Below are 19,282 nucleotides of genomic sequence, written 5' to 3' on the forward strand. Positions count from 1 at the left end.
GAAAGTTAATGGAGTATTTCATGATATGCAATTATGACTCATAGAGTAAACCCAAATCCAATCAAAGAACAGAAGCTGGTACGATCACAGAATTTCATTCCCCAATTTGCTAAAGCAAACAGTAATATGTACACCATAACTTACATGGGGGTAACCTAAGATGACTTGATACCAATATAAATCTGAACGATAAGCAGGATATAAATGGTAGTGATAAATTCCTAATTTATATTATCTCTATTTTTTGCAATTAAAATCTACTGAGTTAGTTGTTTCATAAAAAATACCAACATCATGATTAAAAACTAACAACAACATTAAGCATTTTGCAACCTCAAAACTTAGTGTACGAAAATCGTTTAACAGACCACAATTTTCCGTTAACTTTAACATCCTGTTTGACTAAATTTTAGTGATGATTAATTAATGTATGATAATGATAGTAATTAAATGATAATGATATAAGACGGGAATAATAAAAAAAATTTATATTTGAATGATTATATATTAATGATATATTTTTATTTGAATAATAAAATGGTATGATTGTATTTTCAGTCAAATTACTAATTTATCCCTACTTATTTATGTAATAGTAAGTGGTATAATTAAATTATTTACAAATATAATTATATTTATATTTAAATAAATAATTATTATAAATTAAATTTTTATATTTAATAAAATAAATAATAAATTGTGAAGACAAAAATAAAATTAAATATATTATATGGGATATAAAGAAAAAAAAAACATGTCATTCACATATCACCGATTCGATGATTTTAAAATTCATCCCAAATTTATCAGTTAAATACTGTTTGTTATCATTAAAAATTGAAACAAATATGATTTTTTCACACTCGTAAAATACAATAAAATAAAATTCTATTGTTTATTTCGACTCAAACAGAGTACAAGGAACATGAAATCTATTTTTATCATTCAAGAGGCCTACTTGAGTTATTCTTATCCCATTTATTGCTCTGGTGTGAGAGGAGATTCAGGAATTTGAGGTTCCACATGGTTTTAGCACTGTTAAGGAACATGAAACCTACATCTGCTCATAGGTAGCACCTACCACTTATTGATTCTTTCGACAATAGATTCAAACCAACAAATAAAAAGCAGAGAGGAGAAGAAAAATACCCAGATCATCTCCTGCACCTAAAAGAATCAGCGAACTTTATGGTTAGTTCATGTTAGCAAACCTGGAATCCTCCAGAATTCCATGCATCGATAGACCTGGAAACAGTAGGCTTGGTATTTATCTCAAAGCTAGAACCAGATCGTTCAGAGTGTATTCCTAAAGTCAACTTACACTCAACCTAGATCAAAAGAAACAAGGACTTTTTGCATTGTCGTTTTTTTTTAATAAAAAAGAAATTGGTGCTCTAAGCTCAAAGGAACAAGCTTTAAACACATAGTGAAGTATCTAATCCTTCATATATAAAACGACGTATTAGATACTTCATCATATATATATATATATATGTATACATGACTTCTATAGTCTAATACATTTCCAAGTGTTTAGTGTTAGGAAAATTTTGACCTCAAATCTAAAAAAATGATGAATAATAATTCATCTCTCTTGTAGGTAAAAACTGGTCTAATGTAATTTCAAGGTTATTTGGAGGCAATTCGGTCTGTAATGTCATCAAATGAGCTTTCAATTGACAACTTAAAGTCATGAAAAAGAAAATCTAGTCTCAACAGCTTTTTAATTTTGACTTTAAAACCAGTAGCTTTTAGTCTTTTAGAGTGCAAATGAACACTTTCAGGCTGTTTTTTAAAATCAAACCAGCTTAAAGCTGTTTTTAAACAATCCAAACACCCTCATCAATTTGTAACCATTAAAATGTTCTATATTAAAACTAGCCACCGGCCACAATATATGAACATTCAATAGAATATACTTCCCGGTGGCATTTCAAGAACTTCCACTAACAAGTCTCTAAAACTGAAACAGACAACACAAAATAGACCTTCATCTTTCATGACATGGCTTAGATTTTTATGCAAATTGACTACTTAAGATACTTAGTAGACCAACATAGTGAGAAGAATTAGTTTACACAATATCCTTGGAACAACTTTACTCCACAAAAGAAAAAATGTGGATTCTTGTGCAAATCCAAATTTTAAGTTAGCACCATCCAAAATTATGGAGCTCATGTTTAAATAATGCATATGAAATTGAACAAATGCATTTCAATACAATCAAATTCAATAAACTAGGAAATGAACTTGAAAATTTAGAGGAGAAAAGAACTGGAGGTGCTCTTAACTGTATTTTACAATATAATGGCAACTATAGTTCCATAAAATGCTTCCAAACAATGATGACCTGTTTCATACATCACAATTCATTTGCATACTAATTGCTGATTCAATTTGTTTACAAAATAAAATGAGGTTTCCTTGTTCAGTTGTTTAAAACAAAATCTACAAGTGATGTACATATTACAAAACCTAGAAGTGATGAATCATATATTATTCCAATCATCCTAACTTCACATCTTGATGTATTTATCAACTGACACTATCAGCGCAATGGACTAGGAAACCAAAAGGCAGAAAGAACAAGTATTATTAAACATGTACCACCAAAAATGCTGTGAGTAGAAATCCAACAACAGAAAATTTGTTTTGACAGGAAATAGATATGCAGACTAATAATATGGGGATTAGAGATATCACCAACGGTACAGCCCATTTGATCGGAGAGCCAAGTCAGGGCAACTAAATCATGCAGGAGTGACATCCATTGCACGCAGCTCCTTCTGCTTCAAATACTGATGTAAAATCGTAAGCCTAGCTGTCTCAAAAGCAAAATACCCCAGCGCAGAGAAACAAGCACTATGGACGACTCTAGGCCCCATCCCACTAGTCAATCCAATCCATCCTTCCTCCTTCAAAATTTGCTTCACAGTGGCTGCTACGCCACTGTACATTACGGCTGCAACTTTATTCACCGCCTCCCCCTGAGCCTGAGTCATCAACCTTGTCTTCACCACATCAAGGGGCGTAGTTAGAGAGGCAGATATTGCTCCAGCCAATGCACCACAGCACACGCTCTGTATTGGCTCTAAATTACTCTTCCCAGTTCTGCTCAAAACCGCAGCTTTTAAGTACTCAAACGAGGAATAACTCAACACCCCGGCAGGCAAATTCCTCAACAATGTAGCAGAGTAGCCTGCATAAAGACCCAGAATACCATCTTTCTCTAATATGTTCATCAGAACTTGCCATGATCTCCCCTTAGCTCCAGCTTGCATTCGCTGTATGATCAACTCTTTAGGCACCATGATCGCAGAGGAAACGATATTGCCCATAGCACCAGCAGTAGGAGGGATCAGCAGAGAGGGGAATTGGTCCAATTTGGACAAAATGGACTTCCCAAACTCACATGTCCCGAAATACACAGCAGAAGAAGCAGTCGAGCCAACAATTACGGCGGATATTCCACTATAAAACCCCATAACCCCCTTTGTTTGGAAAGTTTTTACGATGGCATCAAATGTGCTGCTATAAAGCTGAGATGCACCCTTCGTTTGCATCTTGGTTTTGATGGCATCAAGCGGGAGCAAGCACACATAAGTAAATGCACCAGCTATACCACCGGCACCTGCGCCGAGGAGGGCTCGTTCAAAGACTGAAAGGTTTTTCATGAGGGATTGGATTCGGGGCCTGTCTCTTGACGTGGGTTTTAGCCATTTCGGGAATTTGGGTGTGGTTATAGTCTCTGTGGAAACTGCAGTAGACGCAAGAGGGATAGATCTGTTACAACTATTAGTGGGTTCTTCGCATTTTCTGGATTTAGGGCGGGGTTTTAAGGTGGGTCTGAGCCAATTTAAGAATCTGGGTTTGATTTGGGGATCTGTTGAAACAGAGATTGAGGCAAAAGCGAGAGAACTGTTCTGGGGAAGAATGTTTGAGTTTTGAGTTGACAGTGCACGGAATTGAGTTACGAGGGAAGGAAAGCTAACGAGAAGAAGATGGTTATTAGGATCCGGAGATGAGAGGCCAAGAGTTGCAGAGAGTCTTGCCTCCATGGTGAAGTTTCCTCGGTCGATTCTCTCTCCCTCTCTCTCTGGTAGACTTTATGGGATGTGGCCGTAAGAGAGCCAGGTAATCGAACAGCAGATGCTCCGTGCTCATGCTCGTCTGGCATCGGCTGAGTTCAATGACTGGTTTTAAAACTAGAAGGGAAGAAGGGCTGCCTCACGACATAAGGAAATTTATTTTTTTAAGTTCAATATATATTTTTAAATTATTAAAAAATTCACATATTTTAATTAAAAGAATTTTGAATTCCCAGATGAATTCTACATTTAATTTCACTTCCCCATTCAAGAGAAATGAGAAAGAAAGCAAATATTTTTCAGATAGATTTTCACTACAGCTGTATTATAACCCCTCAATTAATCTGTGCCTGAAACAATTTGAAATATATTATGTTATTTATTTATTTATTTTAAAAAATATACTTAATTTAATTAAGAAATAATAAAAATTCCATCTAAAATAATAAAAAATCAATATAATTTTTGTATAAATGGGTGACTCGAGTCATTAATTTTTCTTTTAAAGTATTATTTTATTTTTATAAAATATTTATTGTCATTTGAAATTGAAATGCAAAGAAAATATATTAATAAAACTTATTTAAAACTTTATACGATCTCATTTTAATAAGTTTTTAAATAAAAAAATAATAGTAATTAAACCAACGATATTAACTCGATTTAGTTAGTTTCTAACGTTATAAAAAAATATTTTGTTCTCGATTTGAAGCACCCATACATGGTTTAATTGATGAGTCGTATTCTCATGTATTTGCCTTTAAGCTGTGTGCTCGTATAAATATATTGACTTACACCACAGGTATTATTGTTAGTAGAGAAATTAATTTAGTTCATGACTAATATTAAAAAAGGAAAAAGATTCTTGTAGATGCAAGAGTAAATTATTTTAGTGTCTAATAATAAATTAAGATGAAAGCTACCAATACCATGCTAACATAATAAATTATCAACTTACTACACATGGCGCCGAGAGTCCATTTGATCCGACAACGTTTCTCATGCTTCACGCCTTAATCTAAATTCGTAACCCCACAAACAAATTATTCACTGGTACTTATTATAACTAAACTGGTTATTAAATGAATGAATTAAAGGTACTATTTTAGTGATTTGATTAGTAGTTTATTAGTTGACCAATTGATTTACATGTTCGCGTCAACATTTATGGCTTTCTGCTCGACGGGGTGTTGAAATGAAAATCTGAATCTGGTAAGGTCTTGTCTTGATGGAAGCTCCTAATATTAGGTCAGTTGGGTATGCCCCCCACTGTATTTATTACTTCTCGAGGAAAATATAGACAATATTTAATAAAACACGAGTAGCCGAGGGAGGGGGTTCTGAAAAGTAGGAGAAAAGAGAGACACACACAGCTTGTCTGGTTGATTTGAAGGGTACCCTTTACTTTGGAGACAATTGAGAGGAAAATAATCCTACTTACAGGGATCTGTAAGGGACAACTTCGCATGTTGTGTGGGACTAATTTCAACTATACACCCTTCAAAATACTCCCCCATTAATAGTCGGCCATTAATTGGGTCTTTAGACTTTTTTTTTTTTAATTGTCTAATAACTTTATTTTATTTCATATGTTACATAAGATAAATATAATGTTACATTAACATTTCAAGTTAAAATATTTGATCTGTCTTCGGTCTCGGATTACTCGAGTGGAACCAAACAAATTTTTTATAGTAAAATGGAAAATAACATAACTTAGAATATTGTAAACTTCATCTTATACAAGCAAATAAATTAAAGAGAGTATGAAGTTCTTGAGTTACGAAACTACTGTTTAGAGTAGAATGTGTTCTATTTAATAAGACATAAGCAACCAAATTTAAGTCTTTAGAAATCCACATAGAAGATACGTATAAAAATAAATGAAAATTAAAGAGTATATTATTAATCAATAAATTCACTTCTAAGTTAAATATACATTTGAAATGAGTATAAAATAGATTCTCTATGCATTCTTTTTTATTTTGAATAAATTCTAATTCTAATGACTGTATCACTTGTAATTTACATAACATTTGTCCAAATGTTAGTCACATCTATCGATAATGGTGTTTTCGAACGTCTCTTAGTTATAAAAGCAATAACTTTGTCAAATTTTTTATATACAATATCCAAGTTTAATAAGCCATTGTCCTCAATAAATACATCACAATTACTCTTATACACGTCATAGGATGGAGGTAATCATGATGTAGGAACCATTGACATTGTGTTGCCTAGATTACTATTAAAAGAGCAACAATCTTTACTTGTTTCCAATTCTTCAATCTTGCTTAGAATCATTTGAACTTGATGCATTCATAAACCCTCTTTGGCGGTAATATCGACTACTAATAACTGAGATAAACGAGGTTTAGTGTTATACAATAAACCACGTTTATTTGACCAACATCTTTTGTTAAAGTAGTGTAAGCCCCAAAACCCTAAGCCCCTTACTGTTTTTGGGGAGCATGAAAGTGCTTACCGAAACTAGTGAATACTTGGTTTACCTTTTATGCTCTCCACTAGAAACCTGTTACCCATCTCTCCATTTATTGACTTGAATTTGGGAAATAAGAAAAATCCATAACATTTATAGGAATAGAGTAAGCCACTGTTTAATTATAGTTTTCTGACATGCTTTTGATAAAGTTGGTCGATCCAATTTCTATAGTCTCTTTGTCAATCTGTCAGTAAAATACTCAAACATCTCATTTAGAGACCTACCCAACATAGTAAACAAACCCAAGAACTTATAATGTGTATCAACACTATAAACCCTTAACAAAGTGTTGAGTTGCTGTTTTTTTTTTTTTTTTTATATAAGTAAACTCATTTGATAAGAGTGTATAAAACTTTTGTAAATTTATGATTTCGACCTAATGTCTTTCAAGATATATTATACTGCCCTAGTTCCTGTACTTTCACACGATCAAAAATTGTATTATCATCAGCAAATATAAAGTGAGAAATTAGAGATGTTACGTGTGTAATTTTGGCTCTATAAATCTTACCATCATACTTAATCCTATGTAAAAACAAAAAAAACAAAAAAAATTTATGCACCAAAGAATAAATAAGTAATACGATAATTTTTTTTTTCTATCGGCGTAGTTATCACAGCCACCCAATTAAGATAAATTTAACATTGTGCATTTTGATTTTATAAATATTATATAGTTTTTAAGATAATTTGTAAATTGTTTGAAATTATTTCGTTAGCAATAATCTCCAAATCTAGTTGGTGCATGTATTTAAGATTTAATTTTTAATATAACAAACACATGGGCTATTTCACCAAGTTTATACCCTCTGGTGAAATTTTGGCCTACCTTTTTGGTCTTTGATTTCATATAATATATGTATATATATTTACATATATTTGAAAACACATCCCCGAAGACCCGGATTGAAAAGACTTAAAAAGCAATCAGGACATATTTCTATTTATATGTCAAAAGCGTGACTTCTTATAGTTAATATTAATTTATAATTTGAACATCCTTGGCGATCACCGGCAACCCTGTGAATAAGATGTCAATGTTACAGTACATGACCCAGCATTTATTTCTCCATGTTTCCACATTTCCTCACTGTCCTCTCTTTCAAATGTCTTTTATATGTACACATATACATACACTTCTACTACATTTCTTTGTTTCGGAGAAAAAGAAAAAAACAGACCAAACCAATATTGAGGGTGATATTCTTGCTCCTCCAACTCTTGTGCTAGTTCATGTTGATTAAACAGAGGTATTTTATGGGAAGTATAAGAATGGTGGTATTGCTGCTGGTGCTTTTGGTGTCTGAAACTCATGGGTCACGACACACTGCTACTCAACTGTTCAAGGTGAGTCCGACTCGGTCCACGACTCAGTCCAGTTCTCTCTCAGCCTGCTTGCCAAAAGGAATGCCCATCCCGCCTTCTGCTCCTTCCAAGCATCACAACTACGTTGGATTACAGAGTTCAGACTCATCATTTCCATGAACATTAATTTCAAGTACACTGATTATATACATATCTATGTTATATATATTTATATATGTGTAAATATGGGATTGGTTCCTCTTTCATCTTCTCTTTTTCTCTGTTCCTCCGCATTTTCGTTTTCAGGAGCAGTGCTCCTTCAAGGGTATGTACGTACGTCATATCTATGTAATATGTACCCCATGATCCTTTTTGCCCTAATGATAATTATATATACATATATAGATTATATTAACAATTGCATCACGTTAGCTGTAATGAATTTTACTATATTCAAGATTGATACAAAATATTCTTGTAAAAGAAAAAAACAATAAATATTTGACAAAGAGTCCGAATTTAAAATTGGATATATATTTAAATAAGATAAATAATAGTGAGTGAGTAACATGCAGCTTAACGTGCCAGACAGTATATATATATATATATATATATATATATATATATATATGATGATCATTACATGAGCAACTCCTGCTACTTCAATTAGTTTTCTGGGTCGATCAATCAAAAGAAAAATCTCTATATATCCCTAAATACGTCGCCGTTTGGACGTAGAGTAGAGATATTGGACGCTGAATATGCGTGCTTGCCATGAAACAGTGGATATATGCATAGTCATGAATTGAGTAAAGCTGACGTGATCTGATATATATACATGAATTGTGGTATATATATATTATGTGCATGCTTGTTACATAATCTATCTTCTGAATGGGTTTGAATATTACACATTTATTTATTAATTGAATTACATATTTGACACAATAACATTTTTTTTTAAAATTTTTTGACATTAAAAGGGGGTGATTTTTATTTTAACTACATTCACAAATCTGATAATTACTTCTGTTTTTCTTCTTTTAAATCAAAATTTGTGTGCTTCATCAAAGTGTCAATCACAATCTAGTATACTTCCTTTTCTTTTCTCTTCTATTCTTGTGGATTAGTTCAACGGCCTTGGAAAATATAAACATATACATAGAGAACATCGGATACCGTAAATTAAATTAAAGTAAAAGTTATGGGTAAATTAAATGAAAATTACAAACTTAGGGTATAGTGTTTATATTTTCCTTTAATTTGAGTTTGGAAAAAAAGGGATAATTAGTTAAAAGTTGTGGAATTCAGGTGACCCTTTAGGTAGCCATGAGAACATGATGGTTGTTTTCAAGACCAAAAAAATGGCGAACAAGGTCAAAGGTCGGTCTGGGAAGCTTCTATGTGGGTTTGGTCATAACTTATAGCCGAAAGGGAGAAGCATTCAATTCTAAAGTATCCGATGATGATACAATTTTCTTTAGCTAATGGTTGGTATAAACACGACTATAAAATAAATTTAAAAATGTAAAAAAAAAAAAAAACATTTGTAAATGTATAATTTAATATCATATTTGTAAGCATGTATAAAAGTGGATGTTGATTTTTTGTTGACAAGTGAATATAAATGTTATTTATATAGATCTGGAATATACAACTTTATAATAGCTAATAGAAAATGTAGAAATTTCTTACTTAATTGAGGTAAAATAAGAAATGTAAAATTATAACTAAAAGAGAACAAAAATTATGAGAGAGTAAATCCGATTTTGTAAATATATAATATAGATTAGTGATAGATTGAATTATAGTATTTTTTTAAATAAGATCAGTGACTTACTCCAATACTGTATTAGTTCAATTGCATAATCAATATGAGGTAAAATCTATTATGGTTTTGAAAAATAAAAACATTTCGTGATAAGTAAATTCTTATAATTAGAATAGATATAAGAAATTTAAAAAATTTTATTTAAAAGAAAGAATACAATCAGATTGAATTTAGTTTCGAATTTTGGTTTTGTGGAAATTAAAATTAAAATACAATATAAATTCGCAGTAATTTGATGGGAAAGAACTTCATAATTTAAAATTTTCATGTGAAAATGAAGTGTTTTTATAATTCTTTTCCTCAGTAGGTATAAATAAAAGATCTATGATCGTAGCACTCTAGAGTCTGCTAGTTTGATCCCCTTTTTCCTTGGCCAAGAAAACGGGACGGACAAAAACAAAAAGTAAAAGCGCCCACAAAAGCAAGGAACAAAAGCTTTTCTTGCGGGGACTTATCTCAAAGTTGAGGATTTTATATACACTACGATACAACAGATATGTAAGAAGGGCGTTACCCAGAGATTGAATAGAAGAAACGAAATAAATTAATAACCATCAGGAAGGGGTACTGAAAAAATGAGGGGGGGCGGGGGCGATAACAATAGAACCCAGAAAGAAATTAAAAAAGAAAAATTGATGGGGGAGGGGATGGGAAGTTTTTCTGCCTTAAACTAGACGCTGCCGTGTGCTTGGATCCTTCATGATCATTAGTACAAAATGAGCTAAGTGACGAACACATCTACACTTTCTTGCTACACTTGGGAAGGGGAGAGGGCTCCTTCGGATCTGCGAGCTGCCTGAGAAGACGCGGAAGTTCTATCTGACCCACGAACATTGTACCTTTCATACACCTTTTCCCTATTCTCTGACCACCAAGTCTCTGCTTGGTGCTCCCCAAATCTTCTTCGGCTGCAAAGCCAACAACAATTTCAGAGTTGCCATTATTAACTTTTAAGTAAAATTTTAAACCAAATAAAACCAAATCATGGTAGTCAAAAGCATCTCAAATATATGGTAGAGGACCAGACGCGACAAGCATATGACCTTTTCATGCCGCTTATGACCAAATTCAATTCAAATATACAAAAATTACCTGAAGCGCACTCGCTTGAGATCTCTAGTTCCATCTCGTAGGGCCACGAGAGTTATATATACACCAGGCTCATACTGTTCAATCCACTCAGCCTCTACTTGATTGCTGTTTACAGTCAGTGTGGAACTCCTAGCTTTCAAACCATTCTCGCCATCTTGGAAAGGTACAGATTCCTTTCCCTCAGCAGCATGTGATAGACTACTACTGCTCGCTTGAAGCACACCACTGCCATTTTGAAGTCTCACATCTGGATGATCATCTGTTCCATTGGCACCAGGCGGATCCTTAAGCATTTGGTGGCTACCTCGAGTTCCATTTAGTGAAGCAGAGTCCATTCCTGTGGGCGAAGAAAGAAAAGAACTGCTGATTGAATCAGACCTTGAATGTCTTTCTCCATTTGAATCCAGGAAATGAATACCATTGGGCTCTAAGCCATTGGGTAGGTAAATGGGTCTTATGCTATCATTATCATAAACCCCAGGTGGCAGCCTCTCAGCCATATCCTTGAGCTGGAACAATAGAATAAGAATCTTTAGCTGAGAGAAAGGCCAATTCATTGAGGAAGACCCAAAACAAGCAGAAGAAACTTGCAAAAGTAGTTTTAAAACCCAAAAAAAAAGCTTATAAATCATCTACTCGATGTATGTAATTATGTCTTGCAGAGGAAAAGATAGGCACACTAACGAGCACTCGTGTAACCATTACTGTCTTAATTTTCAAGGAAAACAAATTTTTATTAAAATCAATAAAAATTATCATTCTAACTTGTAAGAAAAGGCAAGCGTAAACTAAATATTAATTAATTTTGAGATGACCAGTTCACAAGTAGTAAAAAATTAATAACTGAAAACAATATTAAGCAGAAGTCACCTGTGATGTAAGTGACTTTATAACTTCTTTTGCAGCTTTTGATTTAGCAGACTCCTCCGCGGCTAGGACCATAGCTTCCTGCACTTTCTTTGCTGACTTCTGAAGCTCCAATTCTTGAAGCTCACACTTCTGTCTGAGGCTCTCAACCTGAATCAGAGCCATGATTGCATTAGCACTCAAATAAAGGTGCTTACAATTTGGCTCCACATTAATTGGGTATTTGGAATTGCTAAAACAAATATCCTTAAAACACTTAATTTGTGTTTGGTTCATCTTCCATTAATTTCCTAGCCAATTCCTAGTTCTGATTCACATATTAGTCATAATATGCATAACTTAAACCTGATTTACACACCTGAGTTACCACTGTTCAAAAATTTAGTTCCTGCCTTTTAAGGTAGGTGTTTACCTCCCAACATTAAGAAAAAGTTGGTCTGGTGGTAACTCAAACACAACCTATCCTCTAGTTATGCATGCTAAAACTAACATGAGAAATAGAATTAAGAATTGATTAACAACTAAATAAAAAAATCAACCCAACTCACTGTTACTGCTATAAAGAAATGAAGTGCATCTAGGTTATGGTTTTTAAAAGATAAGTTACATGTTTGAAAAAAATAAAATTATTGAAAAAAATATTTATTGATTTATATAAAAACAATTCTATGGGATAATAAGTACATATATTAAGAAAATATGCAATTTAAGCCAATATTTGAAATACAAAGAAATAAATAAATCTTAAACAAAATGTGCTTCTTACAGTAAGTTGCTTCTCGGCACCTAAAACAGACACACTGCTGATTACATCACTAAATAGGAAGATTTGAAGAAAAGACTCAGTTACTATAAGTACCAAATAAACGACTCTAACTGCTCTCTGATTTTCAACCATTACTCCCATTCCCTAGAAAAGGAAGGGGGATGAAGGAAAAAGGAAATGGAACAAAAAAATGAAAGAACTTCAGTGACCATACCTGTCCACGCAATTTCAGCACCTCTTGATTCAGAAGTTCATTTGTTTTCTTCAGACTATCTGTTATACTTTTGGAAAAAGAGAGTCCTGAAGTTGTGGGGACTGGGGTAGCAGAACGAGGAGGACTAGGTCTCCTTGAAAAAGGTGAAACAGATCTGGAACTTACTCCAGATGGTGTCAGCACGGGCTTAGGACCTGTTCGTTGCAAATCTATAGCAGTAGACAAAACAACATCTTTCAACTGTAGCAAAGAAGGTGCTTGAGATGTGCGAACAAGGGAGAAAGTGTCAGCCTTCTTTCCCTGTCTAGCTGCTTTGCTATCCAACTGCTTAATCAAATCCAAATTAGAAGGCAGTGCTGACTTGGACAACCTTATCTCAGCCTTGTCCAACCTGTCTTTGTTCTCACCTGAAAGGCGTGGCACAGCATTCTTCCTGTTGTTACCAGCTTCTGACACTTTGTTCAGTTTAGCAAAACAGGAATCACATACACGATATGGTTTCCCAGGATTTGGAGCCAATGCAGCTCTTATTGCTTTTCTGGAACTGCATGCATGACAATGCACAAGTCCACAATTATAGCAGTTATGCCTCTTTCTGGTAAACCCAAATGCCTGCCTACAGGCTGAACACTGAGATTGCTCAGCACCAGACACCCATTTATGAAGACATATAGCTGCAGTATAGTTTGAACCACAAGCAATATACTTAACATGTCTATCCTTTAAAGCATCAACCAATGTTGCTGTTTTTCGATCTTCAATATCTCCATGACCCAACCTCCCATTAGCACCTTTGCCCCACGTATAAACTTCATTCCTAGATGTTAAAACTGCCACGTGATATGCACCACAAGCTATTTCTTCAACTGATTCACCTGAAAGCTTGTCTTCTACCAAGCATGGTAACTTTCCATCTGCATAGGGATTTCCAAGTTGACCATAAACTGTACTTCCCATTGTAAAAACACGTCCCGATGTAGTCAAGCCAACAGTTAAACTATGGCCACATGCAATTTTGTGAAAATTGTAATCAATCAATGCTGGTACACATGTAGGTTTAAGACGAGCTTCTTTATCTCCATGTCCAAGACGATTTTTATCTCCGTCACCCCAAGTAAACAATTTTCCAGATGAAACACTTGCACTGGAGTGTGTAACAATGACCTCGACCACAGCAGCAGTGTGCCAAACTCCACATGCAACAGCAATCGTTCTCAACCCTGAGAGAGATTCAACTTCTCTTGGATATGAAACATTTTCTCTGTCTCCATGACCCAAGACACCGAACGTTCCATCACCAAATGTAAAGAGCTGACCTGTTGATGTTATCAGTGCTGTATGCCATGGACCACAAGTAACTGAAGCAACTTGAAGTCCTTCAAGAGGACCTGAAATTCTCTTGGGTATCCAGTGACTAACATCGGTGCCATGGCCAAGAAGCCCAGCATTATGTGTGCCATCTCCCCATGTATAAAGTTCCCCTGCCATTGTAACAGCACAAGTATGGAACTCTCCACAGGCAACAAAATCAACAGTAGTAACTGCCAAAGATTCAATAAGACGAGGTTGAATAACATCCTTCCCCACACCATGGCCAAGCCGTCCTCCAGATTCTTCACCCCAAGTAAAAACTTCACCTTGCCTTGTTACCAATGCAGCATGCTTGACACCACAGGCTATATGATGCACATCCAATACTACATTGGACTCTAATGGCCTGGGGAGCAGAACATCTGTTCTTGTGCTCACATAATTAGTATTCCTATCAGCCCCAACCTTAAAAACATTATCGCATATGATCTCACCCCAAATGTATACATCTCCTAGAGCATCACAATCATCAGGTGCAGAACCATGACTGGAAGTGCTGGGGGCGCTAGAGACACTAACCCGAAACACATCTGAACCAGATCCTTTTACTTGCATATTCATACTATCTGATGCTACATGTGACCTTTCAGGATGCACAGGATTCTCAGGCCTAAAACTCTTTGGCGAAGTATTTGGATTGAAACTGACAGAAACCTCAGGGGAACTAAAATCTCGTACAGCACTAACAGAACTGTCACTTGCACTATTTGATGTCAAGTCTCTATTGTCCTGAAATCAATTGAAAATGCGTATGCTTTATATAAAATAACTGATATTACTAAAGAAAGGACATAAACAATTATCTTAACTAACTAGAAACATCTTTTTTTACAACCAGGCAAAATACTTTCAAATGAATACCAGATATATATTTTATCCTGCAGCATAGAAATACCCTGAAAATAGAGGAAAACCTAAGTACTTACATCAAGATAGAGGCCTCCGTCGCTCCAACCATCAATTTTTGAACGCCCACCTTGGCCAGAGGATATTAATGCTTTTAGGCCTGCAATCCACACCTCAGCCTCAACTTTGTCTTTGCAAATCTGGGAAAAAACAAAACATGTCTATAGTTACAATAGTAAAATCAAGTGCAAACAAATAGAACATTAAGAGTGTCATCACCAACCAAATCAAGTGACCGCTTCTCGTTGTTGTATATAAGAGAAAAAGATAAATAATCCTTTTCTGGACGTAGATACCGTTGGAAAACAGCCTGGAAGAAAATTAAGGATATAAAAATTTAGATTGAATTAATGAAGAATACACATGACATACTATTTTGACAATTACAGTGATTAGAAACATCTCATTTTTTACATGCATAAGATGTCCAGATGCCCTTAGTGCTATATTACAATGATCTAAAGCAACAAAGATAAAAATATTACAGTTCTTTGTCCAGGAATAATTTTAGAGACGGAAGCTAACTTCAAACTTCTTTCACCATTACTTGATATCCAGATCAAAGATGTCTCATCCTGAGATTTTTATACACCAGAAAGTTAGATGATTACAAAGAACATGAGAAAAAATAACTGAATTTAATGCTAACTAATATGACCAGAAAGCAATCAATTGCAAACCTAAACAAACAACAACATATATCAAAACTTTAAGTGACCGAATGAGTTGCCTATCAATACTAGAACCATAAGTTTTCTAAATCAAGGAGTGATATAGTAAATCAAATAAACCCAATAAAGAACAAGTAAAGTGCATGGTGAGACACAGAAACCTTCTACTTTGTACTGATTGACCCATCTAACCAACGCACTGAATGATGATTGCATCAAGTTGTTTCTGTGTCTGATGCCTGTTGTGTATTGTGGATGGACAAACACATTCAACTTTATACTGAATACGTATTGAATTAGGGCCTGAAAAAGGAGTTTTTGGACATTGCTCTCTGTCATAGCCTCTTTCCAGAGTTTTATTTTTCTAATTTTGTAAACTATTTTTATAGAAAAAGAAATATCATTGTAGAAGAGATGAAAAATTATTACAGGAGGATAAGACATCCTCTTGAAACCTCCTAAAAGAGTCGGTGGAACACCAAAGCAAAGGGAAAAAACAAAAAATCAATATGAAGTAGCACCTCACTTCCTTCGTAACAAGGACAAAGAGATGGCTTTCTCCATCTTCTTTTCACAGGAAAGAAGAATGTCTCTTTAGTCCAATCTAGACCTGACAAAAATTTCTGTTGATTGGAGAGTAAATGAAAAGAGACTATAAGTAGATTCTTGACAGGTTGAAAAAGGACATGATGTGCACTTTAAGAATATGAAATTGAAAGTCCTTTTTCCATTATTTTGTTAGTAATAACAGATGTTTTTCCTAACTGAAAAAAATTCTTCTCACATAAGCTTTCTATACTCTATTTTTTGGTATTATTTACGCAATAGATATCCACTTGAACCCAAAATAAAATAAGGAGAAAGTCAAAACTTCCACGCATTTGTCTCTCTTAAAATAAGCAATTTTTTTCCCTCTAATATGCACAAGAGTCATTTGAAATAAATAAAGCATAACTACTAGTTTTCATAATTATTCTATATTTTCTCTGTACGCCATACGGGCTGCTAACTAAACAACTAGAAGTAATAAACTTAGAATTCACTGTTGGAGCACATTCAGATTTCTGTTGAAAAAAAAAGGAATATCTAAAGCAGCAATTGGAGCACCTCACTGCTCAAAGCAGAGTGAAAATGCTTTTAAAGGAAACTAACATTTGAAAGTCTGAACGGGCAAAATTTTGGCTTTCCCTTGCGACCATATTTCAAAAGTTGAGCACCCTTCTTCAAAGCAATTAATGCCTGCAAAAGGTGGAAGAAGCATTTACAACCTTAGAATAAGATAATAGATCACTAAGTATTAGAAAAAAAAAAGAACATGCAAAAATTTAAAAGTCACAGAGACTATGAAGAATCTAATTTCAATTGAAACTTTATGATCTATGATAGTCTCAAAGTCACTTTCTGGCTAAGATAGTTTTGATTGGCTTATTTTATGAGAAAAACTATGTGGATTGTTTTTTTTTTTTTTTAAAAAAGAGGAGAACTACTAAGCGATAGAAAAGAGTTTGTTTAATCAACATAAGACTAAACTACCCTCCAGTAAACTTTAAAATTACATTCTAACAAATTGTTAGCTAAACAACCAATATTTATACTTTTTAATCATTTTACCATTTTTCAGGGAAATAAATTTAGATGACTAATCATTTTTCTAACTCTCATTATTGCTTAAAACACTAGCAAATAAATCAATTCTAATGAGGTGCAAATAAGTACCATAAATCTACATTTGTCTGCCAACAAAAATTACAGAATTATGAATCCTTCCAGAGGAGAGTGCCTTCATAGTAATGAACAAAGAAATCCCAGTTCCAGGTCAGTGGAAAAGTAAATCCCAGTTCCAGGTCAGTGGAAAAGTAGATATTCCCTTAGATGCACTATCAGAACTAATTTTCAATAACAAGGAAACGTTCCTATCAGGTATTGGCTCATGCTTCCCATGCTATTCTCGTTTTTCAAGTACCCTAACAGACTAAGTTAACCATTTTAACGTATAACTGCACTAAAGTCTTAACCAAATTTATTTTTAAAAAGATGATTGGATGACCAACACAGCATCCTCTTCGAATTACAAGAATAGTGCCTACCATCAAAACGTGGAATGCTTGGTTTGAGCTATTATTACTTCCCTAAATGCCAGCCTATTTTCAACAGCTGCAAAATGGACAGAATACAGATAGTTCAAACCGTGACCCATCTGAGAGACATAGTAGGCTTCACAACGACCACCAGGTGAACCAGTAATTTATCAGCAAATTTTGGGGGAAAAGAACCTTACACTTTTCCAAAAGGAACCCCAATAAAACACCCCGAAACTTAAGTGTTGAAATCTTGATTGCCAAAGGAACAATACCATCACAGAAACATAATCACTACAAACTAATGCTCCCTTTCAGACAGACTGATCAAAACCAAAATTTGACATTAAAATTTCCATTATTTACTTCTTCACCGATAATCAAACAACTATCTACACGGAAAATGATGAAAAAACAAAGCGGAGAAGAAATAATAAATAGACTGTTTGGTAAAAGAAAATGTCAACGTGGTTGCAATTTAAATGCATATGCTCATGGGACGAAATGTATCAAGAGAGGAGAGAGAGATGAACCTGCTCAATGTCACGGTCGGCATTACCGTAGCTAACAAGATCTGCCATTCCATGTGAAATATTTACCAAAACTCCACCGCCCTCTCCGATCGCTCTCTGGAGCTCCGTTCATCATATACTCGGCAAACAACACTTGGTCCCTACGCGAACCATCCACCTCAGCACTCAAATCCCCATCATCACCACCATAACCTAAGACTCCAATCCTCACACCAAAGAAAAGAAATTCCTTACCAAAAACGAAACTGCTCCTTTACCTCGGCAAACAACGCAGATCTGCAACTCCCCTCGAAAACCGAAACCCTAGCTACTCCGTTGAAGAATCACAGTGAAAGCCCAAGTGATCGCAGCTGAAAACGTTAAAAGCAGTGTTTTGACTAAGAAGAGTTGTTCTTTGACTTTGTCCAAACGCAATTTCCCCGCGGATGGAAGAGGTCGTGTGGCGACGGAGAGTGTATGCAGTCTGACAAAAAAATCCCGACAGGAAAGGACGCCGAAGAACCGGACGAACCGGAGGCGAAGTAAACAGGAGGAGGAGGTGAGAGAATGTGAAATCTGAAAGAGGAGAGAGAATCGGAGGCAAAGCAAGTCACCCGTGTAAAAAAAAAAAAAAGTACAGAGGGAGTCAAAGAGGAGAAAACAAAAAGAAAAGAAAAGAAGATTTTATTATTAATATTTATTTATTTATTTATGAAAAGTAGCATCAAATCGCCTGGGATTGAAAAGATGTGAGAAGACATTTCCAAGGCAACTGCGTTCATAATTACACTACTCTAATTTTTTTAATCCTACTTAATTTTACAAACCTTAAAAAAAATATTTCAATTAAATTAAATCTAATTAGTAAAATATATCAAGTAATTGGCTGATTAAATGTGGAGATTTTAATTTTAGAATTTTATTATTTAATAAAAAGTTCAAAGAAATTTTAAAATAATTTTTCAGGAGAAGATTCATAATTTTCTTTTGCTTCATCACTTTTAAAGCACAGTGTTTTTTAATGGCAGTCACAGACTCACAGTTTATCCTTGTATTATTATTATTATTAGCGTAGTAT

At 34.3% G+C, this 19,282-nt stretch overlaps 2 protein-coding genes across 3 annotated transcripts; both read right to left on the bottom strand.

Moving 5' to 3' along the window:
* Window positions 1-2,275: 2,275 nt before the first annotated feature.
* MFL1 (Mitochondrial substrate carrier family protein) lies at window positions 2,276-4,240 on the bottom strand. Its single transcript, XM_022042796.2, has one exon. It carries the CDS (start codon window positions 4,056-4,058, stop codon window positions 2,751-2,753), a length of 1,308 nt encoding a protein of 435 aa, XP_021898488.1. The 5' UTR covers window positions 4,059-4,240; the 3' UTR covers window positions 2,276-2,750.
* Window positions 4,241-10,178: 5,938 nt separating this feature from the next.
* Window positions 10,179-18,848, bottom strand: LOC110815155 (Regulator of chromosome condensation (RCC1) family with FYVE zinc finger domain-containing protein). 2 transcript variants are annotated; one of them, XM_088206257.1, is made up of 10 exons: window positions 18,483-18,848; window positions 18,226-18,365; window positions 16,767-16,853; window positions 15,429-15,518; window positions 15,167-15,253; window positions 14,964-15,083; window positions 12,667-14,766; window positions 11,690-11,836; window positions 10,820-11,328; window positions 10,179-10,635 (listed from the first exon to the last, which is right to left on the bottom strand). In XM_088206257.1, exons 2-10 carry the CDS (start codon window positions 18,271-18,273, stop codon window positions 10,479-10,481), a joined length of 3,345 nt encoding a protein of 1,114 aa, XP_088062383.1. In that variant the 5' UTR covers window positions 18,274-18,365; window positions 18,483-18,848; the 3' UTR covers window positions 10,179-10,478. The 2 variants fall into 2 exon arrangements, with proteins under 2 accessions (XP_088062383.1, XP_088062381.1); XM_088206255.1 differs by having other exon boundaries at window positions 18,460-18,848.
* Window positions 18,849-19,282: the final 434 nt, after the last annotated feature.

The sequence above is a fragment of the Carica papaya genome, chromosome 1 (assembly GCF_054855325.1).
Source record: "Carica papaya isolate Zhongbai chromosome 1, ASM5485532v1, whole genome shotgun sequence".
NCBI classification, from domain to species: Eukaryota; Viridiplantae; Streptophyta; class Magnoliopsida; order Brassicales; family Caricaceae; genus Carica; species Carica papaya.